At 41.9% G+C, this 23,628-nt stretch overlaps 2 protein-coding genes across 3 annotated transcripts; one reads left to right on the top strand and one right to left on the bottom strand.

Moving 5' to 3' along the window:
• The first annotated feature begins 74 nt into the window (after positions 1-74).
• Positions 75-17,388, top strand: LOC139927981 (serine/threonine-protein kinase tousled-like 2). 2 transcript variants are annotated; one of them, XM_071920309.2, is made up of 21 exons: positions 75-545; positions 1,976-2,070; positions 4,241-4,312; positions 4,753-4,822; positions 5,207-5,244; positions 5,483-5,575; positions 8,585-8,692; positions 9,870-9,962; positions 10,557-10,667; positions 10,888-11,024; positions 11,136-11,288; positions 11,799-11,865; positions 11,967-12,064; positions 12,539-12,620; positions 12,969-13,060; positions 13,608-13,697; positions 14,650-14,819; positions 15,162-15,300; positions 15,606-15,717; positions 15,841-15,948; positions 16,294-17,388. In XM_071920309.2, the coding sequence occupies exons 2-21, from the start codon at positions 1,978-1,980 to the stop codon at positions 16,468-16,470; spliced, it is 2,103 nt and encodes a 700-aa protein (XP_071776410.1). In that variant the 5' UTR covers positions 75-545; positions 1,976-1,977; the 3' UTR covers positions 16,471-17,388. The 2 variants fall into 2 exon arrangements, with proteins under 2 accessions (XP_071776410.1, XP_071776411.1); XM_071920310.2 differs by lacking the exon at positions 5,483-5,575.
• A 48-nt stretch (positions 17,389-17,436) lies between these two features.
• Positions 17,437-23,251, bottom strand: becn1 (beclin 1, autophagy related). Its single transcript, XM_071920311.2, has 12 exons — positions 23,115-23,251; positions 22,727-22,859; positions 22,535-22,599; positions 21,940-21,998; positions 21,533-21,623; positions 21,098-21,234; positions 20,791-20,985; positions 20,530-20,676; positions 20,048-20,197; positions 19,425-19,485; positions 19,176-19,318; positions 17,437-18,486 (listed from the first exon to the last, which is right to left on the bottom strand). The coding sequence occupies exons 2-12, from the start codon at positions 22,851-22,853 to the stop codon at positions 18,318-18,320; spliced, it is 1,344 nt and encodes a 447-aa protein (XP_071776412.1). The 5' UTR covers positions 22,854-22,859; positions 23,115-23,251; the 3' UTR covers positions 17,437-18,317.
• Positions 23,252-23,628: the final 377 nt, after the last annotated feature.

Here is a 23,628-nt window from a genome sequence, read left to right as displayed (position 1 = left end):
CTGAAGCGCTGACACTCGGTCCTTATCTATTGAACAGACGCATGGAAAGCCGCACTAAAAGCTGCCCCTGGAGCCCTCTGCGGCCTGGCTGCAGGGTTATGATCTTTTATCATCAATTCAGGAATGGACTCTAACAAGGTGGCTCAATATCTTCCCTCAGTGTAGACGTTTTACCGCACGGTAACGACAGAAGGAAGACTGGGCGAAGCAGCAATGTGACAGTTGTTGTTAAGAGGCTTCAAAGATACAAACAACCTGGGTTTGCCCGTGCAGGGGCATCAAGGCGGACGAGGAAACCCCGAGGATCAAGGCCTCCTGATGACACTAGCAGGAGCCAGCCACACTGCTCTTCTTAGCTAGCATTAGCTAAGTTAGCTAACGTTATGTCTTTCCCTGCATTCGAAGTAAATAGAAATGGGTAATTTGAACAGCTCTCCTTGAAGTGTCGGGACTGGGACTTGTAAAGGGGTTGCAGTCGCCGGAAGGACGGACAAGACCGTTTCTAGGACTGTGGGTGACTGTCAAAACTGCAAACGACCCTTCAGGTGAGGAGACCACTAACGTTACTGTAAGAGCTAATGTTAGCTTGCTAGATAACTTAGTAACGGTAACGTTAGCCTACGTTTTGTAGCGTTAGCTTTCACTTTAGTAGTGGTGACATTATAGCACTCGTAGTACTCAAACTTCTAGGAGATGCAGAATAATTTGTCAGAAGGCATGAGAGCTTTTCGCATCTGTTTCTTTGAAGTTTCGCATGATTTTCACTAGCATAGTTAAGTTGGCTAACCGCTAAATAGTTGACTGCTAACGTGAGCTAGCTAGTTGGCTAGAAACATTCGACAGCATCTTCTTGTCAGTCATTAATGTTAGCTACACCGACTGTCATGAATACAACTGCCAATTTTGTTGAAGGATGGGTGTATTTTAGCACTGAGAATATACTCGCTCACTAAGTTAACTGTTTATAAAGTTGAGCCTGTGGCTTGATCATGAAACTTGAAAGAGATAAAGAGATAAAGCTTTATTAGAGTCTAACTAAGGTTTGATGGCCAACATTTTTTTCATGGTCAAGTTGTTAGGCTTAATGGGCAAAATCAGCTAGCTATGACAAACTGTGATGTTTGTCTTTAATGTGTTCTTGTTATTTGAAACCAAGTTCTACTAAACCACATTGATGATGTGCACCCAGCTCAATCCATCTGTCAGGTGATGGATGTCTTGTCAGATAGGGCTTCCTAATGGCAAAAGGAAGTCATTCTCTGCCATTTCATATGGTTATGATTACCGTATAAAGCGTTTCCTCAAAGGAGAGGAGGATTTGATGAAGATTTTCTATCTTGATGTGACAGTTAATGACCTGCTAGATATCCTTCTTATAACTAGAAATGACCTGTAGCTTAAATCATTGCTGGAATCGAGTGAGTGGTTTACCTCCCACGCTGTAGCAAGGTTCACATTTTGAGCCTCTCCTTACTCGTATTCAATTGCTGCTATGGCCTGTCATTTTGAATATCCAACCATCACAGTATCTGCCATGGAGATGTGGGGGACTCATGCAGGAGGAGTTTATCTAGTGGAATCAGTGGAGCTATAAACCTGAATGGAGAGAATAGTCAATAATGGCCTATATGTGTACCAGACTCTGACATAATGTAATTGCTTTCTTTACAAGAAAGAACTGTGTAAAGATGATGTTGCTGGTCAGACCCCAGGAATGACTAGCTGCCCAGTTCACCTGCCCATTTCACCGGCAGATTACAGATCAGGAAGCGTGTTTTTTTTGTTTTTTTACATGCATGGTATTGGTAGCAAATGTGCAGTGAGGAAACATGAAATCCTGTCCAAAAATAAATGTTGTCAAAAGTTGCCTCTGTCCTGCTGATGAGGCGTAGTCTTCTCTTGTTTGTATACAACACTACCTAATCCGTATGAGTTACCGTGCAGCTCACTCTTGTTTATGTCTCTCTCCCTCTAGGCATGATGGAAGAACTCCATAACCAGGCTATTAGCCTGGACCCACGCAGGCAGGAACTGCTTGAGGCCCGCTTCACCGGAGTTGGTGTGGCCAAGGTCTGCATCTGTTCAATTAATAGAAGAACTATGTGTTGCTGTGGTATTGCAAAGTGCATAATTGCTGTTGTGTAGAATGGACAGCAGTTGGAACTTGTACAACAACAAGGTGCTTTATCTTTTTGCGGACTTAAAACTCATTACCTCTTAAGGAGCACTTGTTCTGGATATTTAGTGAGAATTAGGTTTGTGCAGACATTTCACTGTAAAATACTGTCTACGGTGAGTTGGCTTGAATGTATTTTACTGTTCGAAAATTTTGTTTGGAAAGCAAAGCATGGGTCCCTTTTTATCCCTGCTGAAATGACAGATACCAAAGAGCAGCTCTCAATAAGGCCGCAGGCAAACAGCCCACATCCACACTCCCGTTTAAGTGTGTGAATGCAAACATGAGCAGTCAGTCCACTCTGTTAACACTCTGGTGTTGCTTATTGACTTTGTCACTCCTTCAATTTAGAAAGTCTTGAACTTCTACTCTATTTGCCAATATTCATGTGGTCCTCTCTCCCTGAACTGAACCTAAAACAAGACGTGCTCTGTCCTGGCTGATATGGGAGCTAGCCAGCAGCTCTTTGTTTCAGAGCAGACTAGTGACACTGAAATGGCACCGCTGTTGCTCAGGCTCACAGCATAGGCTGCCTGCCATGCTGCAACCCCACTGTTGAACTGCGTATGACTGTGTGTGTGAGTATGCATGTGAGAAAATGGCAGCCCCTGAGAAGGCATTCACTCCTCTGTGTGCCCTGGCCTCTAGTGTGCTCTGAAATTCATTGTTTGGTGAGCTGTTGGTGATATTAGAGAGCTGTGAGAATGAGAGAGAGCGAATGATTAAGAGAGTGAGTATGTTGTTTAGAGTAATAGAGTAAATGGGGTGAAAGGGGACTTTTGGTTTGAGAAATTGGAATGAGTGTGTGCAGTGTACATGTTTTAAGAGGATAAGTGAGGAAATTGCTTGACTGTATGTGTGACCTTGAGCAGCAGCAGTAAGCAGGCAGGCAGGCAGGCCCTGAAAGCACTAGCCCCCCTGCACCAATTAGCCTGCCGTTTCTTAGTCTCATCAGGCTCCGCAGCCGACCATGGATGGTCTGCACCCCACCACACTAATTCTACTGACTGGATGATGTGGACTCAGGGTTGGCAGATTAATTGGGGCACCAATACTATGAGCCCAATTTGGCCTTTCACAAATATAGCTAGTTGCTATTTGGATATGTCTTATTGATATATGTCTTGAAGATATATTGGATGCATATACTGAAATAATCACAAAAATAAGATATATACAATTGTTTATAATTCCTTTTTTACATTTGTTTGAGGGTAATTAAGCAAAACTGCCAAAGCTCATCATTCAACAAAGTGTCAAAATAAATGAAATGCCTGAGTAAAGAAGGCATAATATTATTGAAGGTAGATGGAGTGAATTTTCCAGGCACAGTCTAGGCCCTCTCAACCCCTTCAAAGGCAGGGTAAATGGCAGACGATACAAATCTATTCTGAGTGATCACCTTCATCCTGTGATGAAGCATGTCTGCTCTAATGGGAGTAGTCTCTTCCAGGATGACAATACCCCCATCCACAGGATATGAGATGTGTCACTTGCGATTAAATTGTCATATTGGGTATAGTGGGATGGTTGTGGCTTGCTTTACTGAGCAGAAAAGTTCTTTATTTATTCATCTGTAGCTGAAATTGGAAATAAAGCTTTGCTTTTGCTTCCCCAGAATATGATTTGTACCTGTGTCACATTTTTGAAAAGAACAGAATAAGGGATGAGCTAATGTGACAGTCTTATCTGTTACTGAACAGAATAGGATTAGACCCTTTGATATGACATATATGATACACTTTTCTTCATTTTAAAAGATCTAACATTATTCTATATGCAAAAAAGGCAGAAAATCAACTCCCTTTTCTTTGAACTCAGACATGTTATATGTGCCTCTTGGTATTGGACTTCAATATTGAGATACCTTCTTTTTTAGTATCAGTATGATTACTAAAAACAGTAATGTACAGTATCTGCACATTCCTAATCCTCAGTTTTACTCACCAACATTACACACAACCCAACCATCGACATTTTGGAATAGAATAGTGCAGTATTTTGGAAGGGCGGCAGGTGAGTGTGTTCAATCAGGTCAACTGCTGTCTTTGTTCTGTTTTCCAGAGTTCGGCCCACAACGAATCATCCAACCAGTCCCTGTGCAGCGTGGGATCACTCAGTGACAAAGAACTGGAGGTTGGTGGAGGAGAAATCAATCAAAATTACATGTTGACTGCAGTCTGTGCCCTGATGCTCAGATCTTTCTGCCCAGTGTGTACTTACCCACTTACAGTTGTATCCCTAGTGATTGTTGGGGAGTCAGACAATTGGTCATGGTCAAGCTTTGTGTATTTTGTTTGCAGTGCTGCACTTGAGCAAACTGTATACTGTATGATTAGTGACTGATGAAATTTAGCTTAGCATAATCTGAAAGGCATTAGAGTGTTTACTGTGCACTAAATACTGAATACACAGAAGTCAAACTGCTATTAATCTATAAATCTATAAATAAAAAAAAAAAAGATGGTTTGCCAAAAAGTCAGTGCGGTTAATGGAATAAATATTTAAGACTAGGCTGTCATTTCTGATTTTAATGATAGTCCTACTTTTCTCCTCTTTCCTGTTTGGCTCTCCAGACACCAGAGAAGAAGGCCAGTGACCAGAGAAGCAGGAAGAGAAAAGGAGACGTATATGACAGCAGCCAGGGTAAGTCCTGCGTACTTACTGAAGGAGCTCCATCATCTGCCTGTAAAGTGATATTTTACTTTGACAGAACATTTGCATTTTTCAGCACAAACTATTCCATAAATTCAGAAGAGCTCAACCTGCAATTGTATCTGCCCTGTGGTTCGCTTTCCCTGCTGTTATTCAGGATTTTCCCCCAGCTCTCAATATTGATTATTGCAAATGGGCAAAATTAGGCTACATAAAATTTTATCTGGGACACAGGGTGAAACAACATTACATGGCTCTTTGAGGTTAGCCATTCATACTTTTGAACTGTATGCATTATGAAAGTTAAATATTAATAACATGGGCTCAAATGAGCAGAAGTTCTAATTTCTTATTGCTTCTCTTTATATTATCCAGGAAAAGGAAGAGGGCACAAAATAAGTGATTATTTTGAGGTGAGTACAAACTGGAAGTGTATATCTTACTTTTAGCTATCTCCTGTTGAATGCATTTTGCCCTCTGTCCTCTGTGTTGTGCATTGTTTCCAGTCAAACTCAAACTGTAGCATGATGTCTCACCCTCACGTTCCTACTGTGCCAGTATGGTCATTCATCAAATTCTTCTTCTGAATAACAACTCTGTCTCCTTTCTGTCTGTCTGTTTTCCACACTCTGTCAATTGCCCTGTGGCCAGTTCGCTGGTGGCAGTGGGCCTGGCACCAGTCCCGCCCGGGGCATCCCCGCACTGGTGCGCTGCTCTCCACAGCACTCACTCTCTAATCCTCCGGTGAGCACCACCGTCCATCTCCATAGCTCTCTCCCGCTTTTGCTCTCAACTGGTTTACTGTTGTTTTACCAGCTGTATATTAAGCTTTAGTCGGTGGCCAAATTCATGTATTGTTTCTGTTGGTCTGTCTATTTTCAGTTATATATTCTTCAGTATTTTCAGAGCTTTCAGTGTCTACTTAATTGGACAGAGCTGGTGCAGTATCTACCTCCTCTTTAAGATTTTTTTGTTCTCTGTGATGAACAGAAAGGATAAGCTGGTTAAGCACTTTGGAACAGACAGATGTGTCACACATTTTTGTCAGCATCGGTGTAGCCAATGGAAGTGGCACTCCCTAGGTTTATTTAGGGAAGAAGATGGCAACTCATACTATTGAGACCTTTGAGGAGACTGTGACTGCAGTGCTTTAGATAACTTTATTGTACAGTTTGACTTGAAAGGATGATAAAAACGAGAGAGAGCCTGGCACAGTGTTGGGGCAGTTATAGGGTTGGCAGATCAGCCATAGATGTATGGTATTTATAAGCTGGTAAGATCAGCAGGTAGGATGAACTGTGGTCATTGGCCAAAGATAGCTAAAGTTAGTGTTAGCAGTTTTGCTTTTTGGAGTCTTTACAATTCCTATAGCTGGTGCGGCACAAATAAATGGCATGCATGCCAGGGAAGTGAACGGTCCATGTGTATATTATTTTTTGTACCCTTTCTAATTTTTAGTGATTGTTCATGACAATGTCAGATATTTTCTTACTGGAATAGTTATGCTTCTAATAAAAGCACAGTCAGGCGTGAGAATCTGTTCACTTGTCATTCTCATTCATCTTATGTTAAGACAACATCCTTCCCAATCACAAACTTCAAAACCTTGTTCACTACCTACTAAACAGCATGTAAACATTTTCTTGCAGTAGCAGGGCTCTAAGTTACAGGTACAGTAAGCAGTGTTTCCCACAGAATTTGAATGTATTTGTGGTGGTAGGTGGGTTGGCAAATTATCTAATGCACTCCGTTTTAAATAGTTCCATTTGTCAAACAAATAACTAACCTGTATATATCTAAAGTACTTTGTGTCAAAGATAACATAACTTAAAAATATAAACAGTGCTACACTTTTCTGTTTGTTGCTTGCTTTTGTCTACAAGGTGAAGAATAGAAATGAGACTCCTTTTACAGAGAAATCCGCTTTTCTGCCCCTCTGCCCTGCTACATCTCTCTGTGCTGTCAGTCTCTCCTGTATCTTTACATCGTTAAATTACTAGCCTTTGACATTATTATCTACTGTTTTACTGCTCAGCAGCTCCTCTGGTCCAGACTGTCCCTGCTCCTCCTCAGGACCAGTCCTTTTCCTTCTTTGAAAATATTTTTCAATATTAATCTGGATTGAGGGAGCAAACATTCAGAGTCAGAGTTAAAAAGTTAATATTAACGTTATCAGTCCACTCAGTGGATACTGACTAGCAGCTAGGCTATACAGCGTGCTAATCTCGGAAACTCAGCTGTATTCCGAGTAACGTTAACTGTTAGTTCTTCTTTTCGGGAATTCAGTCGGCCGTCTTCTTGGCATGGAAAAAAAATATCCCTCATGCGTGTGCAGTGGGAGGCGAACAGACGGGTCCGGTGAGAGAGCGAGAGAGAGAGAGACAGAGACCGAGCAACAGAGAGAGAGGGGGAGCAACAGAGAGAGAGAGAGAGAGAGAGAGAGATTGCGTGGAGCAATTAGGGGCTGAGCGAATCAATGCGGTACACGCAGTTCTACGATTAAATAGTGAGAAAATAAAATAAAATTTGTGGCGGTCAGTGCTGATATTGTGGCGGCCCGCCACAACGTTTTCTGTGTGTGGGGAAACCCTGGAGGGGTAGAGCGAGGGGAGATTGTCCACTAGTTAATCGATCGCGGATGGCGTCGTTCTCTCGGACGGATAAAAAAAAAATAAAAATAAAAAATGCTAAAATGGGTTGCCAAATATACTTTGGCGGCCGTTAATATACCTGGGCGACCCGCCCAAGTAAAATCTATGTGTGGGAAACACTGGTAAGTATGGTTTTTATTGTACCATTGCACAAAATAACCATAATATATTTGCGTGGGTTTTGAGTTGTTGATCAATACCAATGACTCGACAGTTACTTGCCAGGTGCTGAGAGTTATGGCTTTCAAAACTCACTTTACGGCCCAAACTCAGCCGCCCCCCAACTACTTGTATTCTCAACTGCTGCTGGTGCCACGAGTGAGACACCAAGTGTCATACATTTTGTTCCCAAGCCAAACAAGCAAATGATAAAACAGTGTTGTTACTATTGTTGTATATTGTTGTTACTGAAAATGTGACTTTTATATGTTATTTAACAATTACCTAAGATGATGAAATACATCACTTTTACCATCAGTTGTTGTTGAGGAGGCTCTCCACCCTCTAAATGCCACATCCCAACTCTGTATCAGTATCAGATGAAAACTGTGGAGTTCAAACAAACTGGCTTGTAGGGCAATGCACCTTGGGCAATGCGCCCAAATTTACCACAATTTACATTTTTGTTGCATTTGCAACCAAAAATGGTCGCACTCTAGAGCCCTGAGCAGATACAGTCTAAACCTGTTCTCTGACATGATCCATGATTTCTTATTATACAAACACAATTTTGTCAAAGGCTGTAATTCTGAAGTAAACCAACAAACAGCAATACTCCAATAATCCACTCTGTCCATTTATTGACAAATGATTCAGGCAGCCCTCTTAGTCTGTAGTAAAGCCCCACTAACCACTAACTCCTACCTGATGCACTGCCTCTTTGTTTTGCCTCAGCTGTTGTTGATATATTGAAGAGGTTAGTTATTTGCCATGCAGGATGTTTATGTTCATGCCTTTTTATTTTTGTCCTGTTCTCCTCATTTCCTTTTCAATCTCCTCCTACTGCTGTCTCTCTTCTGTGTCCCTTCCTTTTACTTTCATCCCTCTTTCTGTCTCTCTCCCTTCCTCCCCTCCTCTTATTCTGTCTGTCTCTGGAGTGCAGGTTCAGCACGGCAGTCCTTCGTCCACAGGCTCAGTCCCCACAGACCCTTCCTCTTACAGCTCTGTGAAGATGGTCCCCATACACTCCTGCTCACACAAAGCCACCCAGGTAACTAACGAACTCGCCCGGATCACCACATATGTCGAGCTTTTCTGATTGTAGTCTCTCAATATGTTCTCAATCACAGTGCCTTACCATACCGTCTACTGGAAGCTTGATAAATTCCCTGGTTTAGTTTTGATAAACTTCGGTATTGGATCATGCCCTGCAGCTGGCACAGCTCATGGTATGCAAGTGATGTTAAATTTTTGATAGGAAGCAGCGTTCTTGTCCTTCCATTTCCATTGTGTGTTTCACAAACAGCAGCTCATTGAGAGAATGTTGAGATGATGGATTACAGTTTCAACAGTATTATCTCACATTTCTAAGTTCATATGTCACTGCAACATCCTTAAGACTGCCATTTTTATTCATTGATCATAAAGATTTTGAAGTCTTTGCTGTGGTGTTCGTATGGTGTCTGAGATGTCACCTGAGATATCATGATATCTCAGGTGACATCTCAGACACCACTGGTCTGATTTTTGACAAAACTTGTAGGGATGATGCAGCTTCGCACTGCGTTCCAGCGTTTAAAAAAATACACAAATTGGCCTGATGGGAGCACTATAATTAAAGGGCAGAATTCCTGCATCCGAAAGGCCATAAATGCTACATCACTGGTCCTATTTGGACAAAGCTTGGAGGGTCCAGTTTTGACAAAACATGGAGGGATGATGCATCTTGGCACTGTGTTCTGGCATTTAAAAAAAATACACTAATTGGCCCAATGGGGGCGCTAGAATTAAAGGTCAAAATTTCTAACTTTGAAAGGCCCTAACTCCTAGACTGCAGGTCCAGATGACACAAAACCTGCTCCACACATCCAACTGTCCTTACAAATTACATTGATTGGCCTAATTAAAGGTCAAAAATTTAAACTGATTTTATATCTAAGACACCACTGGTCTGATTTTTGACAAAACTTGGAGTGATGATGTATTTTGGCACTGTGTTCCAGCCTTTAAAAATGTACACTGATCAGCCCGATGGGGATGCTATAATTAAAGGTCAAACTTTCTAACTTTGAAAGGCCATAGCTGCTACACCACCAGTCTGATTTTGATGAAACTTGGAGGGATGATGCATCTTGTTACTGACTGGCCCAAGGGGTGTCTGTCTGCATCATTTGTTGGGGATGACATGTTTACTGTTGTCTTGTTCCTGTTTGTGCCCTCCCCCTCAGTCAGAGCTGACGCTGGAGAAGCTGACAGCACTAGAGAATGACAAGAACTCAGACCTAGAGAAGAAAGAGGGGAGGATAGATGACCTGCTGAGGGTAAGACGAGACCGTTAATGTTGAAACCAACTAGTCCTGTGCTGAAGATTACCAGTGGATTTCAATATGACAGTTGTTACTGGCTGATCTATACTGACATGCTGCTTATTTTTTTTATTTATTTTTTTTTATTTTTAGTATATCCATTACAGGCAGTGTTCGAAATTACGTTTTTGGCTCATCTGCCAATGGCTGGTAAACTAAAAGATTTACTTATCAAGAATCATTTTTACCAGTCAAAATATGTGAAATATATGAAACATTTAATAAAGAGACAAGAGCACATTTACAGTCTTAATTTAAAACTTGTTCACTCACTTATACAATAGATTAAGTTTGTAATACATCCAGGCAGTGGAGAAAAAGAAGTTTAGACGCTACCACTTTGTCTAGAGCAGTGTGACAGGCAGCCAATCAGGATCTATCTATTTTATTTCTAATCAAATTTATTTCACTGCCTTGTCGTGTTAACCTTCGCTACCCCTTTGTTTATGCTAGTAATAAAGATTAGGTCTTCAAATATTGATGGTGAGCAAGAATAAGTTGACATAAGTCAAGGTAATGGTGTGTAAAGTACTACTTGTGTTTTGGCAGGCCAACTGTGACCTGAGGCGGCAGATAGATGAGCAGCAGAAGATGCTAGAGCGCTTCAAGGAGCGGCTCAACAAGTGTGTGACCATGAGCAAGAAGCTCCTAATTGAGAAGGTGGGTGTACGTGTGTGTTTGTACAAGCATGTCTGCATGAGAGAAATGGCTTTAATACTGGATTTGAAGCTCAATGGCATCCCACAGGGTGCAGTCTCAGTTTTAAATGACCACACCTTCGTCGTTTATCAAGCTGTGAAGCATCAAATGAAGACAATTCTTTACAAGGTACAAGTGTGGCCTGTAACGTGTGTGTGTGTGTGTGTGTGTGTTTTTGCAGTCAAAGCAGGAGAAGATGGCGTGTAGGGACAAGAGCATGCAGGACCGTCTGCGTCTGGGCCACTTCACCACCGTCCGTCACGGAGCTTCCTTCACTGAGCAGTGGACAGATGGATATGCCTTCCAGAACCTCATCAAGTCAGCATGCAAATAGACACAAATACTTTTTTTGTATTTTATGTACTCTGCATGCAAGAATACGCACACTATAATGTTACTGCATGTGTATGTCGATATTGTGTGTTCTAGGCAGCAAGAGCGAATCAACTCACAACGGGAAGACATTGAGAGGCAGAGGAAGCTGCTGGGGAAGAGGAAACCTCCCTCCATGGCCCAGACGCCTCCACCCAGCCTGGAACAGAACAAACGCAAGAGCAAGAGCAACGGCCAGGAGAACGAAGCGTAAGGCAATAAATTACTTTCACACAGTACATGTTTTACATGGACCAACTGTACAAAGTCGGCATTCTTCATACTCAAAGCATTTTTCATAATCAAATTTTCTGCATTTATTTAATTTAATGTTGTTTCACTGGTGAGATTAACCCTTTACCAGTGGTTACAATGTTGGAACAGAGTTGTGACAGAAGCATGACCAGTAATGATGTCGACATGCAAGGCTTTGTGTTTATTGTAGAATCTCACTTTGCAGGCAGAAACTCAGATTGACTCAAATTGTAATGCTATTTTCTTTTCATTCAATCCTGATTGCCAGGATATGGAGTCAATTTTTTTTATGTACAACCTTTTAACCTTGATTCTTGTTTTTGCTTTATTTTATCTAAATTAAATTTGTATGTTACTATATTTATTGTACTCACAATTCAGCTTTCTGCGGCTATGTGTACAATGTGAGCTAACCTATGTATCTTTGTAAATTACAGCAAACAATAACTATTTTATCCCACACAGGTTGTCACTTGCAGAATATCACGAGCAAGAGGAGATTTTCAAACTGCGAATTGGTCACCTAAAAAAGGTACCATCCCACCACTTAACACACTGGCTTTTTTTAATGTTTTGTTGACACTTGATTGACAGCGGTCAGGCTAGATGATAGACTGGTGTGTTTGTCTGCAGGAAGAAGCAGAGATCCAGGCAGAGCTGGAGCGTTTGGAGCGAGTAAGGAACCTGCACATTCGGGAGCTAAAGAGAATCCACAACGAGGACAACTCGCAGTACGTGCCTTTCTCTTTTTAACCTGCCTTTTAACTTAACTTCATTTAGAAACTTTCCAGGGAATAGGTGAATGGCTTGGTGAATCATCTGCTAACTCCACCCTTTCCAACTAACGCCAATATTAAACTATACTTTTTGCAAAGTGACGCATATACAGTATATGTGTAAACAAAAATTGGTGACAGACACATTCATTTGTAACGTCACTTGCTGCAAAATCTTTGTTTGCTATCCAGTGCAGTTACATCAGCAGAATTGTGTCTGTTACCTGTGCCTTTCTTGAACAAGGAGATCTGAAAAGTTCATTCTAATTATTTCGTAGAACTCCACGCATGTCTTAATGATGAGGGGATGCTTCCAAAATGTGTCTAGAAGTATGCAGCTATGTATTACACCTTTTTGAGTTTTTGGTTATTTTAGGGGGTACACAGTTTGCAAAAGCACAGATGACTGAAGCAAGTCTCTCTCTATAGATTTAAAGATCACCCCACACTGAATGACCGATATCTACTATTACATTTACTTGGAAGAGGTGGCTTCAGTGAAGTGTACAAGGTAAGCGTATGCCCTTTCAATTTCATGCCCTTTCAGTGGCTTCCATGCTTCACAAGTGCCAGTTTTTATCTTTTTGATTAACTTTGTTGCCTCTTTTTGAAGAAGATGAAACATTGATATTACTTAATTGACCATTGTACACAAGTTCAGTGGAGTTTGTCCTGCGCATATTCTGCCTTGATGCACATACATGCCCTCCACATGCATTTTTCCAAGGTCAGAGTGCGGTGTTGCTTGAAGTGCAAATCTGTTGGAGCAGTTTGAGCTTCAGTGTCTTGCTGAAGGGCACTTCAGTAGTCTTGGTATAGATGTAATTTGATTTGATGTCAAATGTTTGTCTCTCCCCAGGCTTTTGACCTGACAGAGCAGAGGTATGTGGCTGTTAAAATCCACCAGCTCAACAAGAACTGGAGGGAGGAGAAGAAGGAAAACTACCATAAGTGAGTCTAAGCCTCTGTTTACTTTTTACTGGCCCTGCTGTTCTCTACATTGCAGCCTTGGAAATGTTTTGATCTACCACTAGAACCACTATGAAATATTTCATAGTGATTCTTGGGCCCCTACACATACCAATTATTTAACACACACCCACATGAAAGTGTATACTAGTACATGAAAATTCAAATGCAAATTGGATTATTGAAATTAAAATTATGACCTGAATTACACATACACAAGAGGGAAAAAATAAAATGCTGTTTTGCGATTGCATTTTCTTTTTCCACTTTACATTAACATTTGAATAACTTTATAGTTTATAGCTGTAGATGGAACTACACACTTTCATAACTTAGAGGTGATAGAGAGGCCATATATCGCAGGCCATATTGGGGCTTTTTACTTAACTCATGCATGGAAGTCATTTTCACCCTCTTACCCATTTCCAAAAGTGAAATGTTGCCTATTTTAACTGAATGTGCTTTAATTTATGCCATGTTTTTTTTTAATGCTTTATGGTAAATGTTGACCATGCATTTCTCTTTTCAGACATGCTTGTAGAGAGTACAGAATCCACAAAGAACTTGACCATCCTAGAATAGTCAAACTCTATGACTACTTCTCGCTCGACACAGACTCGTAAGTGCCTTCACTCTGCATAAAGCTCATAAAGGTGTACAAATACAATTTTTAATTGCCAGTACAGGTACCACATTTTAATTGCTTGGCATTACGTAGTGCTAATCACTTGTTAGACAAACGGTGCACTCCAAGACCTTGACAAGCTTGACTTGTCCCAGTTGCATGTTCCTAGACACATTCAAAAGATAGAAGGTAAAAAAAAAAACAGAGTTTTCAGCAGAGGCTTTCTTGGACCTGTGATGAAAATGACTACGTTGGCAAATTTAATGTTGGATCATGTATCCTGGGGGCACTTGGGGCTTTGCTGTGCGCTAATAATTCCTTAAAAAGTGCTATGTGTACAATTTTTAAACATCAGTATATCATTGTCAATTAAAATAACTCAAAATTAAGACCACATCCCCCTCCCTTGCATTGCTCCAGGTGCATTTCATTTGAAGAGGTTTTCTCTTTCGCTTTACTGAAGAGGTTATTGTTGGAAGTTACTTTTTTTTTTTTTTAATAGGCCTTACTTGTTTCACCATCTGTGTTACAAAGCAATGTCTTTTTGTGCTGTAAAGCAATACACGCAATGTCACACAATGTAAAATGCAGTGTAGAGGCCAGTAGAAGCTGCTAATCTTCTTGCCGATGATCTTGTTTGTTGACTGTAATTATGGTAATGCTTCAAAATTAATGTGGTAATGATTTATTGAGGTTAAAATGCTACAAGAAGCACCTTTGAGCACCGTAAGGGGAAAAAGTTCAAGCTTGTTTATTTATGTAGCCGTTTAACACAAGCATGTCTCAAAGGACTGTACAGAGAATGAGCCTAGCTAAATCTAACTAATCAACCATAGAACAGAATGATATAGGGCAAAAATCAGGAAGATCAAGACACACAAAAAAAGTGCTTTATTAGTTGTGAAAGCTCCTCCAAATGGTCCATTTATCATTTTATCTCTCCCAGGTTCTGCACAGTGCTGGAGTACTGTGAAGGCAACGATCTGGACTTCTACTTGAAGCAGCATAAGCTGATGTCTGAGAAGGAGGGCCGCTCCATCGTCATGCAGATCGTCAACGCCCTCAAGTACCTCAACCAGATCCGGCCACCCATCATTCACTATGACCTCAAGCCCGGTCAGTCCCTCATGGTGTTTTCGTTTGGACATAGTATTCCTGTAATAAATTCACGATGATACCTGAATTCACCATGATAGTGAAGAACAAAATTTCTGTGTATGGACTCGAGGGAGGGCTGCAGTTAAAACTGAATTTGGTACTCATGAATAATTCCTCAAGTTGTCCCTCAAGAAAGTTAACACCTTAACAATCTGTTCTAGAGTCTGACTTAGAGGTACCGGCCCTCTGTATTGAGATGCATTTGCATATAAAACATATATATTCTTTAGATAAGCTAGTTCAGAATCACATCTTCTATTTGTTCTCTTTTTACTAGAGTGTCTCCTGTTTTGTCCGTAGGGAACATCCTGCTGGTTAATGGCACAGCTTGTGGAGAGATTAAGATCACCGACTTTGGCCTGTCAAAGATTATGGATGACGACAGCTACAACTCTGTAGATGGCATGGAGCTGACCTCTCAGGGAGCAGGGACCTACTGGTACGCTGACACATTTTCCAGCCTTTAGATCCCCCATCTAACCATAATGACTTAGTAATGATGCAGTAGAAGCAGACTTGTGACAAAAAGGTTGAAAAAACTTGAGCTGGTCAGGGGCCAACAAGTAAGATGGGTTGTAGTGGGGAGATCCCAGGTGGAAAGCCTGTTTGAATCTGTCAGCCACATGTCTGAATGTTTGTGAAGCTAGATCCATAGCTGCCCTACAAGTGTGTTTTTCTTTTTTTTTTTTTTTTTTACTTCGCTGCCTTCCGTCATTGCTCAGATTGTGATTGTATGGCTTACAGGTACCTGCCTCCTGAGTGCTTTGTGGTGGGCAAGGAGCCCCCCAAAATATCCAACAAGGTAGATGTGTGGTCAGTAGGAGTCATCTTCTACCAGAGCTTATATGGACGCAAGGTAATCACCAACCTGAATTCAATAACAGTGTTTTCTTGATTTGTTAGGAATTGCTTCTTTTTGAACAAAATGCTCCAATATTAGAGGCTTTCTGTTGACACTCTACCCGTTCCTTTACTCCAGCCGTTTGGTCACAACCAGTCGCAGCAGGACATCCTTCAAGAAAACACCATTCTAAAAGCCACCGAGGTGCAGTTTCCACCCAAACCTGTGGTCACCACAGAAGCGAAGGTGTGGATGGTATTCATTTCTCTCACACAACTACAAACTCGCTCACTGCACTATTACCCCCAAACTATCTACATCTCTCTCCCTCATTGCCTTTCTCACCCACTTTTAAGCTTCCAGACTCACATAAACAGCCAATCCCTCAAGGCAATTTGTTTACATTACATTTTCAAGCACATTTGTACACGTATTGAGAGAATGAGTTTAAATTCATGTATTGAGTAAAATGTACTAAAAAATCTTAATATTCAAGTATTGGCAGTAGAGCAAGTTGCCTAAGCAAGAACAAAATTGGTAGCTGCAGAAATGAGCTAAGCAAGTATTTGTTTTCCCTCTTCCCCCTCACAGGCCTTCATCCGCCGTTGCCTGGCCTACCGAAAGGAGGACCGTGTGGATGTTCTGCAGTTGGCCAGTGACCCCTTCCTAATGCCCCATATTCGCAAGGCCCTGGGCACCAGCGGCGGGCCCCTGGCACCTCCCATTCCCTCCACCTCCAGCTCCTACAACAGCAGTGCTTCCAACTGAAGGGAGCAGCCCGTCTGTAGTGAAGACCTGGAAAAGGACCCGCTATGGGGACAAAGCCATGTGGAGGCATCGCACACTTGATGAAACTCCTCCTTAGCTCTCTTGGCTTTGAGAGAGGAGAGAGCATGATGGGATGGTGGGGAGCTGAACGTGGGAATGGAGCCAAACTTGATGGATAATGCAGTGATGTAAGAGTAAACGTGCCCACCCCCATAGTCCAAGTGGTGAACATGTGAAGGGCCAGTCCCTGGCAGTGGGCTCAGTAGAACCCAAAGATTTGCCCATATGCATGCACTAACACAAAAAAATCAAACCCCTGCCACAAAGAAGGGAATCCCCTATTTGCCCATTTTGAGGGACTGTTTTACATGACAAGTAAAAGCAAAATGCACAACTGACAGGCTAAGGGTTATGCCATTTATGGAAGATCACCTGCCTCCATTTTGTGGAAGTTTTACAAGAAAATGCATTACTGAAATTTCATCCCATACTGCTTGAAATGCATCATCTGTCAAACTATTTTTCTCAGTATATAGAATGATCAATTTCAAAGATGTATCCCTCTAAGTTTGAACCTGGGGCTTATTTGGGAAGGGCTCGTACAGGCAAGGGGAATGACTGATGACCAAAGTTCAAGGCTCGCCTTGTTATGGAAGAAGTACACAAATGACTTGACACAGAAGAGGGCCGATTCTACAAGAAGGATTGGCTGGTTTTGACCTATTTTGAATATTTTATTGGATAACTGGAAGTTGACTTCGTATTTCAATTGTTCAGTCCATATTTTTTCATGAGATTTCCCCCCTTTAATGTTTTCGTTAACTTTACAAGGGGGGCTGACTATGAATGAGTGTTGTGAGGGGAGGTAAGATCCTCGACAGAAATGATTATGAAACCATTAAAACCAACATTTGGTTACCTTTGTGGCTTCTCTTACTTGGTTTAGGAAAATCAGTATGCAAGTAATAAGACAAATTCTTGTTTATTGTAAATCATGCAACATTACAAGAGTTGCTCTCAAACATAAGCATATGTTACCAGCAAATGTGAATTGCGTTCAAGGTTACTGAAATACACTGGCATACACTCAGAATACCAAACAATGCTATGCTATCAACAATCCTCCCTTGACCTTATTATCACACCACACTCAAATAGCTTACATGGTAAAGTGAATAATTGGGTACATTCACAAAATCCTTTGCCACTTTTCTCCTTGTGGACAGAAAACCACAATGAGGGTGCGCACTGCAACGGCAGCCCTAGGATGTCTCGAATTCTACTGTATTTGGGGAAGATTCATTCGAAGTGCATTCAAGTCTCAGGAAGTGTGAAATAGTTTTTTTTTTTGCATTGTCAGCTTCTCACAGGAAACACCAGATATAAAGATTCATAAACACTGTAACTAATTCTGTGGATGGTATGAGACACAAAGTATTGAAGCAGACATAATGACAAAAGGAATCTAAAGGAGAGACATACCTCTGGTCACCTTATCTTGCGTGCTTCTTGAGTACAAAGAGGGACATGATGACCAAAGCCTATGCCTGTCTTTGTCACTCCTATAACACGGGCCCACTTCTGATCTCCACTTGGCAGCATAGTACCGGTATTCACATTGTTCCCTTTTCTTTGGAACAGCATGTTGCACAATCTGGACTCAAGATCCAGACATTGTTCCATGCCGTTTTGCACTCAAATCCAAAAAGATTCACAAAATGTTGCAGACATATCCATTCCTCTCTTTGGCCGGGTATCCAAGGGAGAATAAATACACTAAGCCCAGTTATCTGAGGGGCATACGACTGTAGGAATTGCTCGACATCCCAAGGCATTGTCCAGCAGGCTTATCGGTTGTAGAACTGCGAGGAGACCCAGGCCAGCCCCCACTTTAGGTTGGTGAGCATAAACTTCAGCGCCTTGGTCCACTGCTCCTCAGAGTTGAACTGGGTCTTGATGGAGTAGGAGCCGCCGCTGCCGCCCGTGTCCTCGATCTTGCCCTTCTCCACATCCATCCTGAGACATGGGATAAAATGCTTTAGTGTGGGTGCAGGATCAGTGCAGTTTCAGTGAACTGTAGCTGTTTATGTTGGATAGGTGCTGAGTATATAGTGGGGTTGTCCTGGGACAGAACTGACTGTTGAGCCTCTTGGAGGTATTGTGGGCCTAATTCAATGAAACATCTATGATGGGAGAAACCCACTCAATTCCAGCATATCCATACCCCACCCCCGCAGAAAAGCCTGGGTTTGACGTTGGCCCTAGTTTTATAATGGTAGTTACTTGAGTTTCAGTATATTGGTAAATGTTCTTAATATACTGGAGGCCATGCTTTAAATATCAGAACTTCAACTATTGGCTGCTCTTCAAAATACAATACTTCAAATACCCCATTTGCCTCAATATCATCACCCAACTCCAAAGCAAAACAAGGCAGAGTGCAGCGTCCTGTGTACCAGCCCATCCTGAGCCTCTGGATGAGGTAATTTATTTATAGAGCGCTTTTACGCAAAACAAATTTGTTCTAAAGTGGTTTAGCTTTTGCATCACGGCCCCAGTGAGCATTCTGTTTGTTATGGCTTTATCTTAAATGATGGCAAAGATATCTGAGTCAATGAACAAAAGGAAAAACACAGACAAAAAGACAAACAAACAGACAGCTAAGTGGGATGCAAGGACATCATGCTGGTTGCCAGGTAACTGACCTGTATGGCAGGCAGAAGCCTGTGTCTCCCTTTTCCACCTCCTCTTTGAACTGCTGAACACAGTCCAGAAAGGCCACCATGGCATGGTCAAACTTATTGTCCCAGAAGAACCTCAGGCCACCTGAGCAGTAGAGTGGTAGTTCCTGTACAAAGACAGGACAGAAAGAAATGACAGAATTGGAGCCTGGGAGGATCAAATAATGATGGACCTGCTGTGCTTTCTCTACAGGAGAACACTGTATGCAATACCTTAGATTTGTCAGTCAGTGACTCTAGATAAGAGTGGTTTCCGTATGGGACAAGGCGATATCTGCAGAGAAGTGAAAACAGTTATTTGAGTGTAATTTTAAGTTGACTTGAACAGTAATGAAACAGAAACTGAGTGGTAAATGAATAAAATACAAGTAATAAAACAGAAAGAAGAGATTATAAAAACATCACCTCTAAACAAACATCAAACCAACAAAAAAAATGAAGATGACAATCTAAGACACAATTACATGGGATAACTGAATCTAAATAAACAATGTAGTGAAGAACAGTAGAACAACAAGACCCATAAAATCACATATTAAAATAACCCAAATGAGTGGGAGGGTGTATTGTGTGAGTATGTGTGAGAAAGAGTAACACACTCAAATTGAACACACAATATTTACATTCCATTAGCTTTGATTGACGTTTTTACATTTTCACGGAAACATAACAAAATAAATACACATTCTTGACAATAGATTCAACTTACAGGCACATTTTAAACTTACTGGAATCAACTAGTTCAAACAATCCCACGCCTGGTGATAAAATACAGGTTTAAAGAACACTGCATGCATGTGAAGCTGAAGCCGTGCATCTGTGTGTATACTGTGTACCTCTGGAAGCGCAGGCCCATCTTGTTGGCGAGGGCGTGCAGCAGCAGCACCGTCTGTCCCCAGGCTGCGTTGATCTCATTCCACTCTACAGGGACACTGGGGAGCCGCCCCAGACGGAAGTTGTTGATGGTACCAAACTGACCGCTGTGCCTGGACAACAACAGAGACAATCCAGTCAGATCCTCAGTCAAGTTTTTGTCCCGGAGCCTCACTGAGCATTACAGGTTTTTATTTTGTGGCCTTATCTTGAATGATTGTTAAGTTATAGTTGCTTGGTGGACACAAACACACAAATACAAATATAGCCAATTGCCAAATTTGCCCATTGCAGGGAATCATTCATGTTAACTCACTGGGGGATACCTTCATGCCTTGACATGAAGATATCTTTATGCTAAATGCTGTTCTTTCAGCCTCACTGACATGTCTGCCACTAAATATACAGCAAATGCAATAGGTGTTTCCCGGTGTGTGTTTGTTACCAGATGTGGAAGGTGGCGTTGAAGACGTTGGTCTTTTTCAGGCGATCCAGCTGGATCTGGCAGTAACGCATCTGGTTGTCAACGCTCTTCAGCTCATCATCCAGCTCCAGCTGTTGCCGTTTAAACTCACTGTACTCCTTCTGGTACCTGACATGCATAGACAAATACACAAAGTGGTGGAGAGAGGCAGAGCTGTTAAGGGCTGTATCATCCAAAATATCACACGGTCACCTGTCTATCCCCCTCTCCCTGTCCACTCACTGCAGCTCCTCGGTGTCCAGCTGCTGGGAGTGGCTCCTGCCTTGGGCCAGGTCCTGAGCCACGGCGGCCCTCTGATCCTCCACTGTCTCCAGCTCCTGCACCAGGGCCTCCTCCTCTTCCTTCAGGTGCTGCAGCTCTGCCAGGAGGCTCTCCTCCTCCTCCACCTGCAGCTGGGACAGCAGCTCCAGACACTGCCTAGGAAGACACGCACACACACACACTAAATCAGAATCCTGTCTTGAGGTTCTCTTTGATTGTAACTGTAGACATTTAAATGGCCGAGGTGTTTGGTTGTGCACCAGCTCACTTGTAATTCTGGCACTCGTTCTCGGTGATGTTGAGCTGCGTGTCCAGGTGGTCCAGCAGGGTGTCGGTACACTCCTCACACAGAGGGTGGTCCACATCTGTCTGGCCTGACATGATGTCAAACAGGTCACTTGTCACCTGGGCAGGAGAGGATTGTAGAGGAAACAGTCGCATGATATGGTGACATCACAAACAGTGTCAGTTCAACATGTGAACGCAGCCCTCTCAAAATGATTTCTCCACTCCTGTATAGTCATTTGTCACAGATAATGTGTGTTGGATGTTCAATCCCTACACAGGCTGCAGCCATAAGTTGCACTGCCCAAGCTGTTTTGGTTACAGCCTAATTGTCTGTCGCACTGGCCTAAATAACATGATCAGAGTAAGCCGATATAAATGAATTTAAATTATTCAGTTGTGTGAAAGTAGACCTCACCTTCAGCCTACGACTTAGATTTTCCATTGTTCCCCCATCAGATGCTTCTCCAATCAGAGTGAAGCTGTTGGCACTCTCTGTGGACATCATCCTGTTCCCAGAAGGGCAAGATGCAGCAGTTTGGTCATGTTTGCAGGACATTGTTAAGTCTCTGTAGGTCAAGTCTCACACTTTACTTGCCAGTCCCTCTTATTGTATGTTGCCAACCTCACTTGACAGAGAAACATATCAAATATTTTCTTCAATCTCTCATACGTTTTGGTAAGATTTCAAAATCAGCATTCTGCAAAGCTTTCTTGTTACTTAAAGCAGTGATATTCAAAAGATAATATATAGAGATATAAAATTGTGATGTACGAGGCTCATTCCAGCCTTGGTTTCCCATATGAAGTGATTGAAGTGCTCACCGTGCAGGAGGGATGTATTTTCTTGCCACTCCATCTTGCTTGGTTTCTACAAAGGTCTCCTTGGAGGAAAATGAAATTCAGAGGCTCAGGCATGCTTGCTGACAAAACATTTTCATCTTGCATTGGAAAAACATTGTTACTGTGTTGTGTATCATCCTTAATCCTAGATGGTTTAGAAGTCTACCAGAAGTCTTAGAGTTTAGAAAAAGGTAAGTTGCTGCTGCACTGATTGCCAAAATATAAAAAAAACTTTTAAGTACATGGAGAAGCATAATGGTAACCAGTGGGTTTATTCTATCATGACGGCAATACAAATCACTCCTTTTTAATCAATCGCCCACATAACCAAACTCAATGTGATGACTTTTAAGAGCCAATGGAAATCATGTAAACTATTGGACAAGGCAACAGACCTGCCACTGCAAAATACAAGAGCAGTGGGCAACCTTAAGGTCAGTGGACAACCCGGTGTCCTGTCTTACCACAGGAGCGTGAACTTTAACCAAGTGCACCAATGTCAAGGAACTTGTAAGGAAAAACCAGAGAGTGCTTGGAAACTTCAATACTGGTGGCACTGGGATTTATTCAGACCTACCTCTGGTGCAGCCTCCCCTTCATTGCTGTCAGTTTGTTTACTGGGCGTCACTGTAACTAATGGAGCTGGGGAGGAGAGAGCAGAGGAAGGTCACGAGATGACACTAGACATTTTGAACTCCATCTCCATCACACTACACCCTCTACACACATGAACAGCATTGATGACAGACGTGATTAACTGTTAACATACCTATGAGTTCCTGGATAGTAACTCGGTCGAGCACATTGAAAGATGTGTCCAGCTTCAGAGGCTGGCTGCATCGTTGACACACAAAGCTGACCTGCATCGTTGTGCTCGAGGACTTGGAGCCCTCCATCGCTAGCTACAAGAACACAAATAAAACCAAAGGCACATTGTGAACAACCAAAACGTCTGAATGATCAACGTGGCTGAGAGCTTGATAAACTGTTCAGAGGATGAGGTGTTTCGACAGTCTACACGTAGTCTTCCGTATGTTGCTAGTTGGCTAGGCGTTTAGCTAATTTGCTAGGTAGCTAGCGAACAGCTAACGTTAGTTGTCTTGCTTGTCAGCTGTTTAGATTGACCTAGCGTGTAATTAAACATAAAATTGACTCACTGTTACTCAAGAAGAAGGAGATCTATTGAATGACAATCTTGTCTTGTCTTAAAATAATAATTCGCCGCTGATATATTCGACGGGACTATTGCATTTTTGGACCACGGGACGTCCTTATCCACTTCCTTATTGTTGTTTACGACGGATGTGACGTCAGTTTAGATTTCAGCATGAGTAGTCAAGAAACCCTACACGCGATTTACCCCTATAATCATACTTTATCTAAATTCTTAGATGGTGAAGATGTATGTTCGTTTTGTAAACATACAGAGGAGACTATTCACCGTGTGTTTTATGATTATAGTTAGTGCTTTCTGGAGGGATTTGAGCATAACGTTAGCCTATTTCTCAACATCTGAATGTGCTATGAATCACGACAAAGCTGTTGAGTTATTTTCTTATTTTATATGGAATATGTTTTGGCACATCTCCATCTATACATAGGTGCCATATATTTTTTACTGAAATCAAACAACTTGTATATTCACTCACTGTGGTTGATAATAAAACAATA

Source organism: Centroberyx gerrardi, chromosome 20 (genome assembly GCF_048128805.1).
Source record: "Centroberyx gerrardi isolate f3 chromosome 20, fCenGer3.hap1.cur.20231027, whole genome shotgun sequence".
In the NCBI taxonomy this organism is placed as follows: Eukaryota; Metazoa; Chordata; class Actinopteri; order Beryciformes; family Berycidae; genus Centroberyx; species Centroberyx gerrardi.
Note: the sequence above shows the minus strand (reverse complement) of the source record. Positions and strands in the feature narration are given on the sequence as shown.

Excerpts from the sequence above, each read along its gene's own strand:
- becn1 (XM_071920311.2), bottom strand. The coding sequence starts at position 22,853 with ATGGAGGGCTCCAAGTCCTCGAGCACAACGATGCAGGTCAGCTTTGTG. Across the intron at positions 19,486-20,047 it reads ATGGGCCTGCGCTTCCAGAG|ATATCGCCTTGTCCCATACG; the intron begins GTACACAGTATA and ends ACTTCTCTGCAG. Across the intron at positions 19,319-19,424 it reads CACTGACTGACAAATCTAAG|GAACTACCACTCTACTGCTC; the intron begins GTATTGCATACA and ends GTCTTTGTACAG.
- LOC139927981 (XM_071920309.2), top strand. The coding sequence starts at position 1,978 with ATGATGGAAGAACTCCATAACCAGGCTATTAGCCTGGACCCACGCAGG. Across the intron at positions 11,866-11,966 it reads GAATTGGTCACCTAAAAAAG|GAAGAAGCAGAGATCCAGGC; the intron begins GTACCATCCCAC and ends GTTTGTCTGCAG. Across the intron at positions 13,061-13,607 it reads AAGAAGGAAAACTACCATAA|ACATGCTTGTAGAGAGTACA; the intron begins GTGAGTCTAAGC and ends TTCTCTTTTCAG.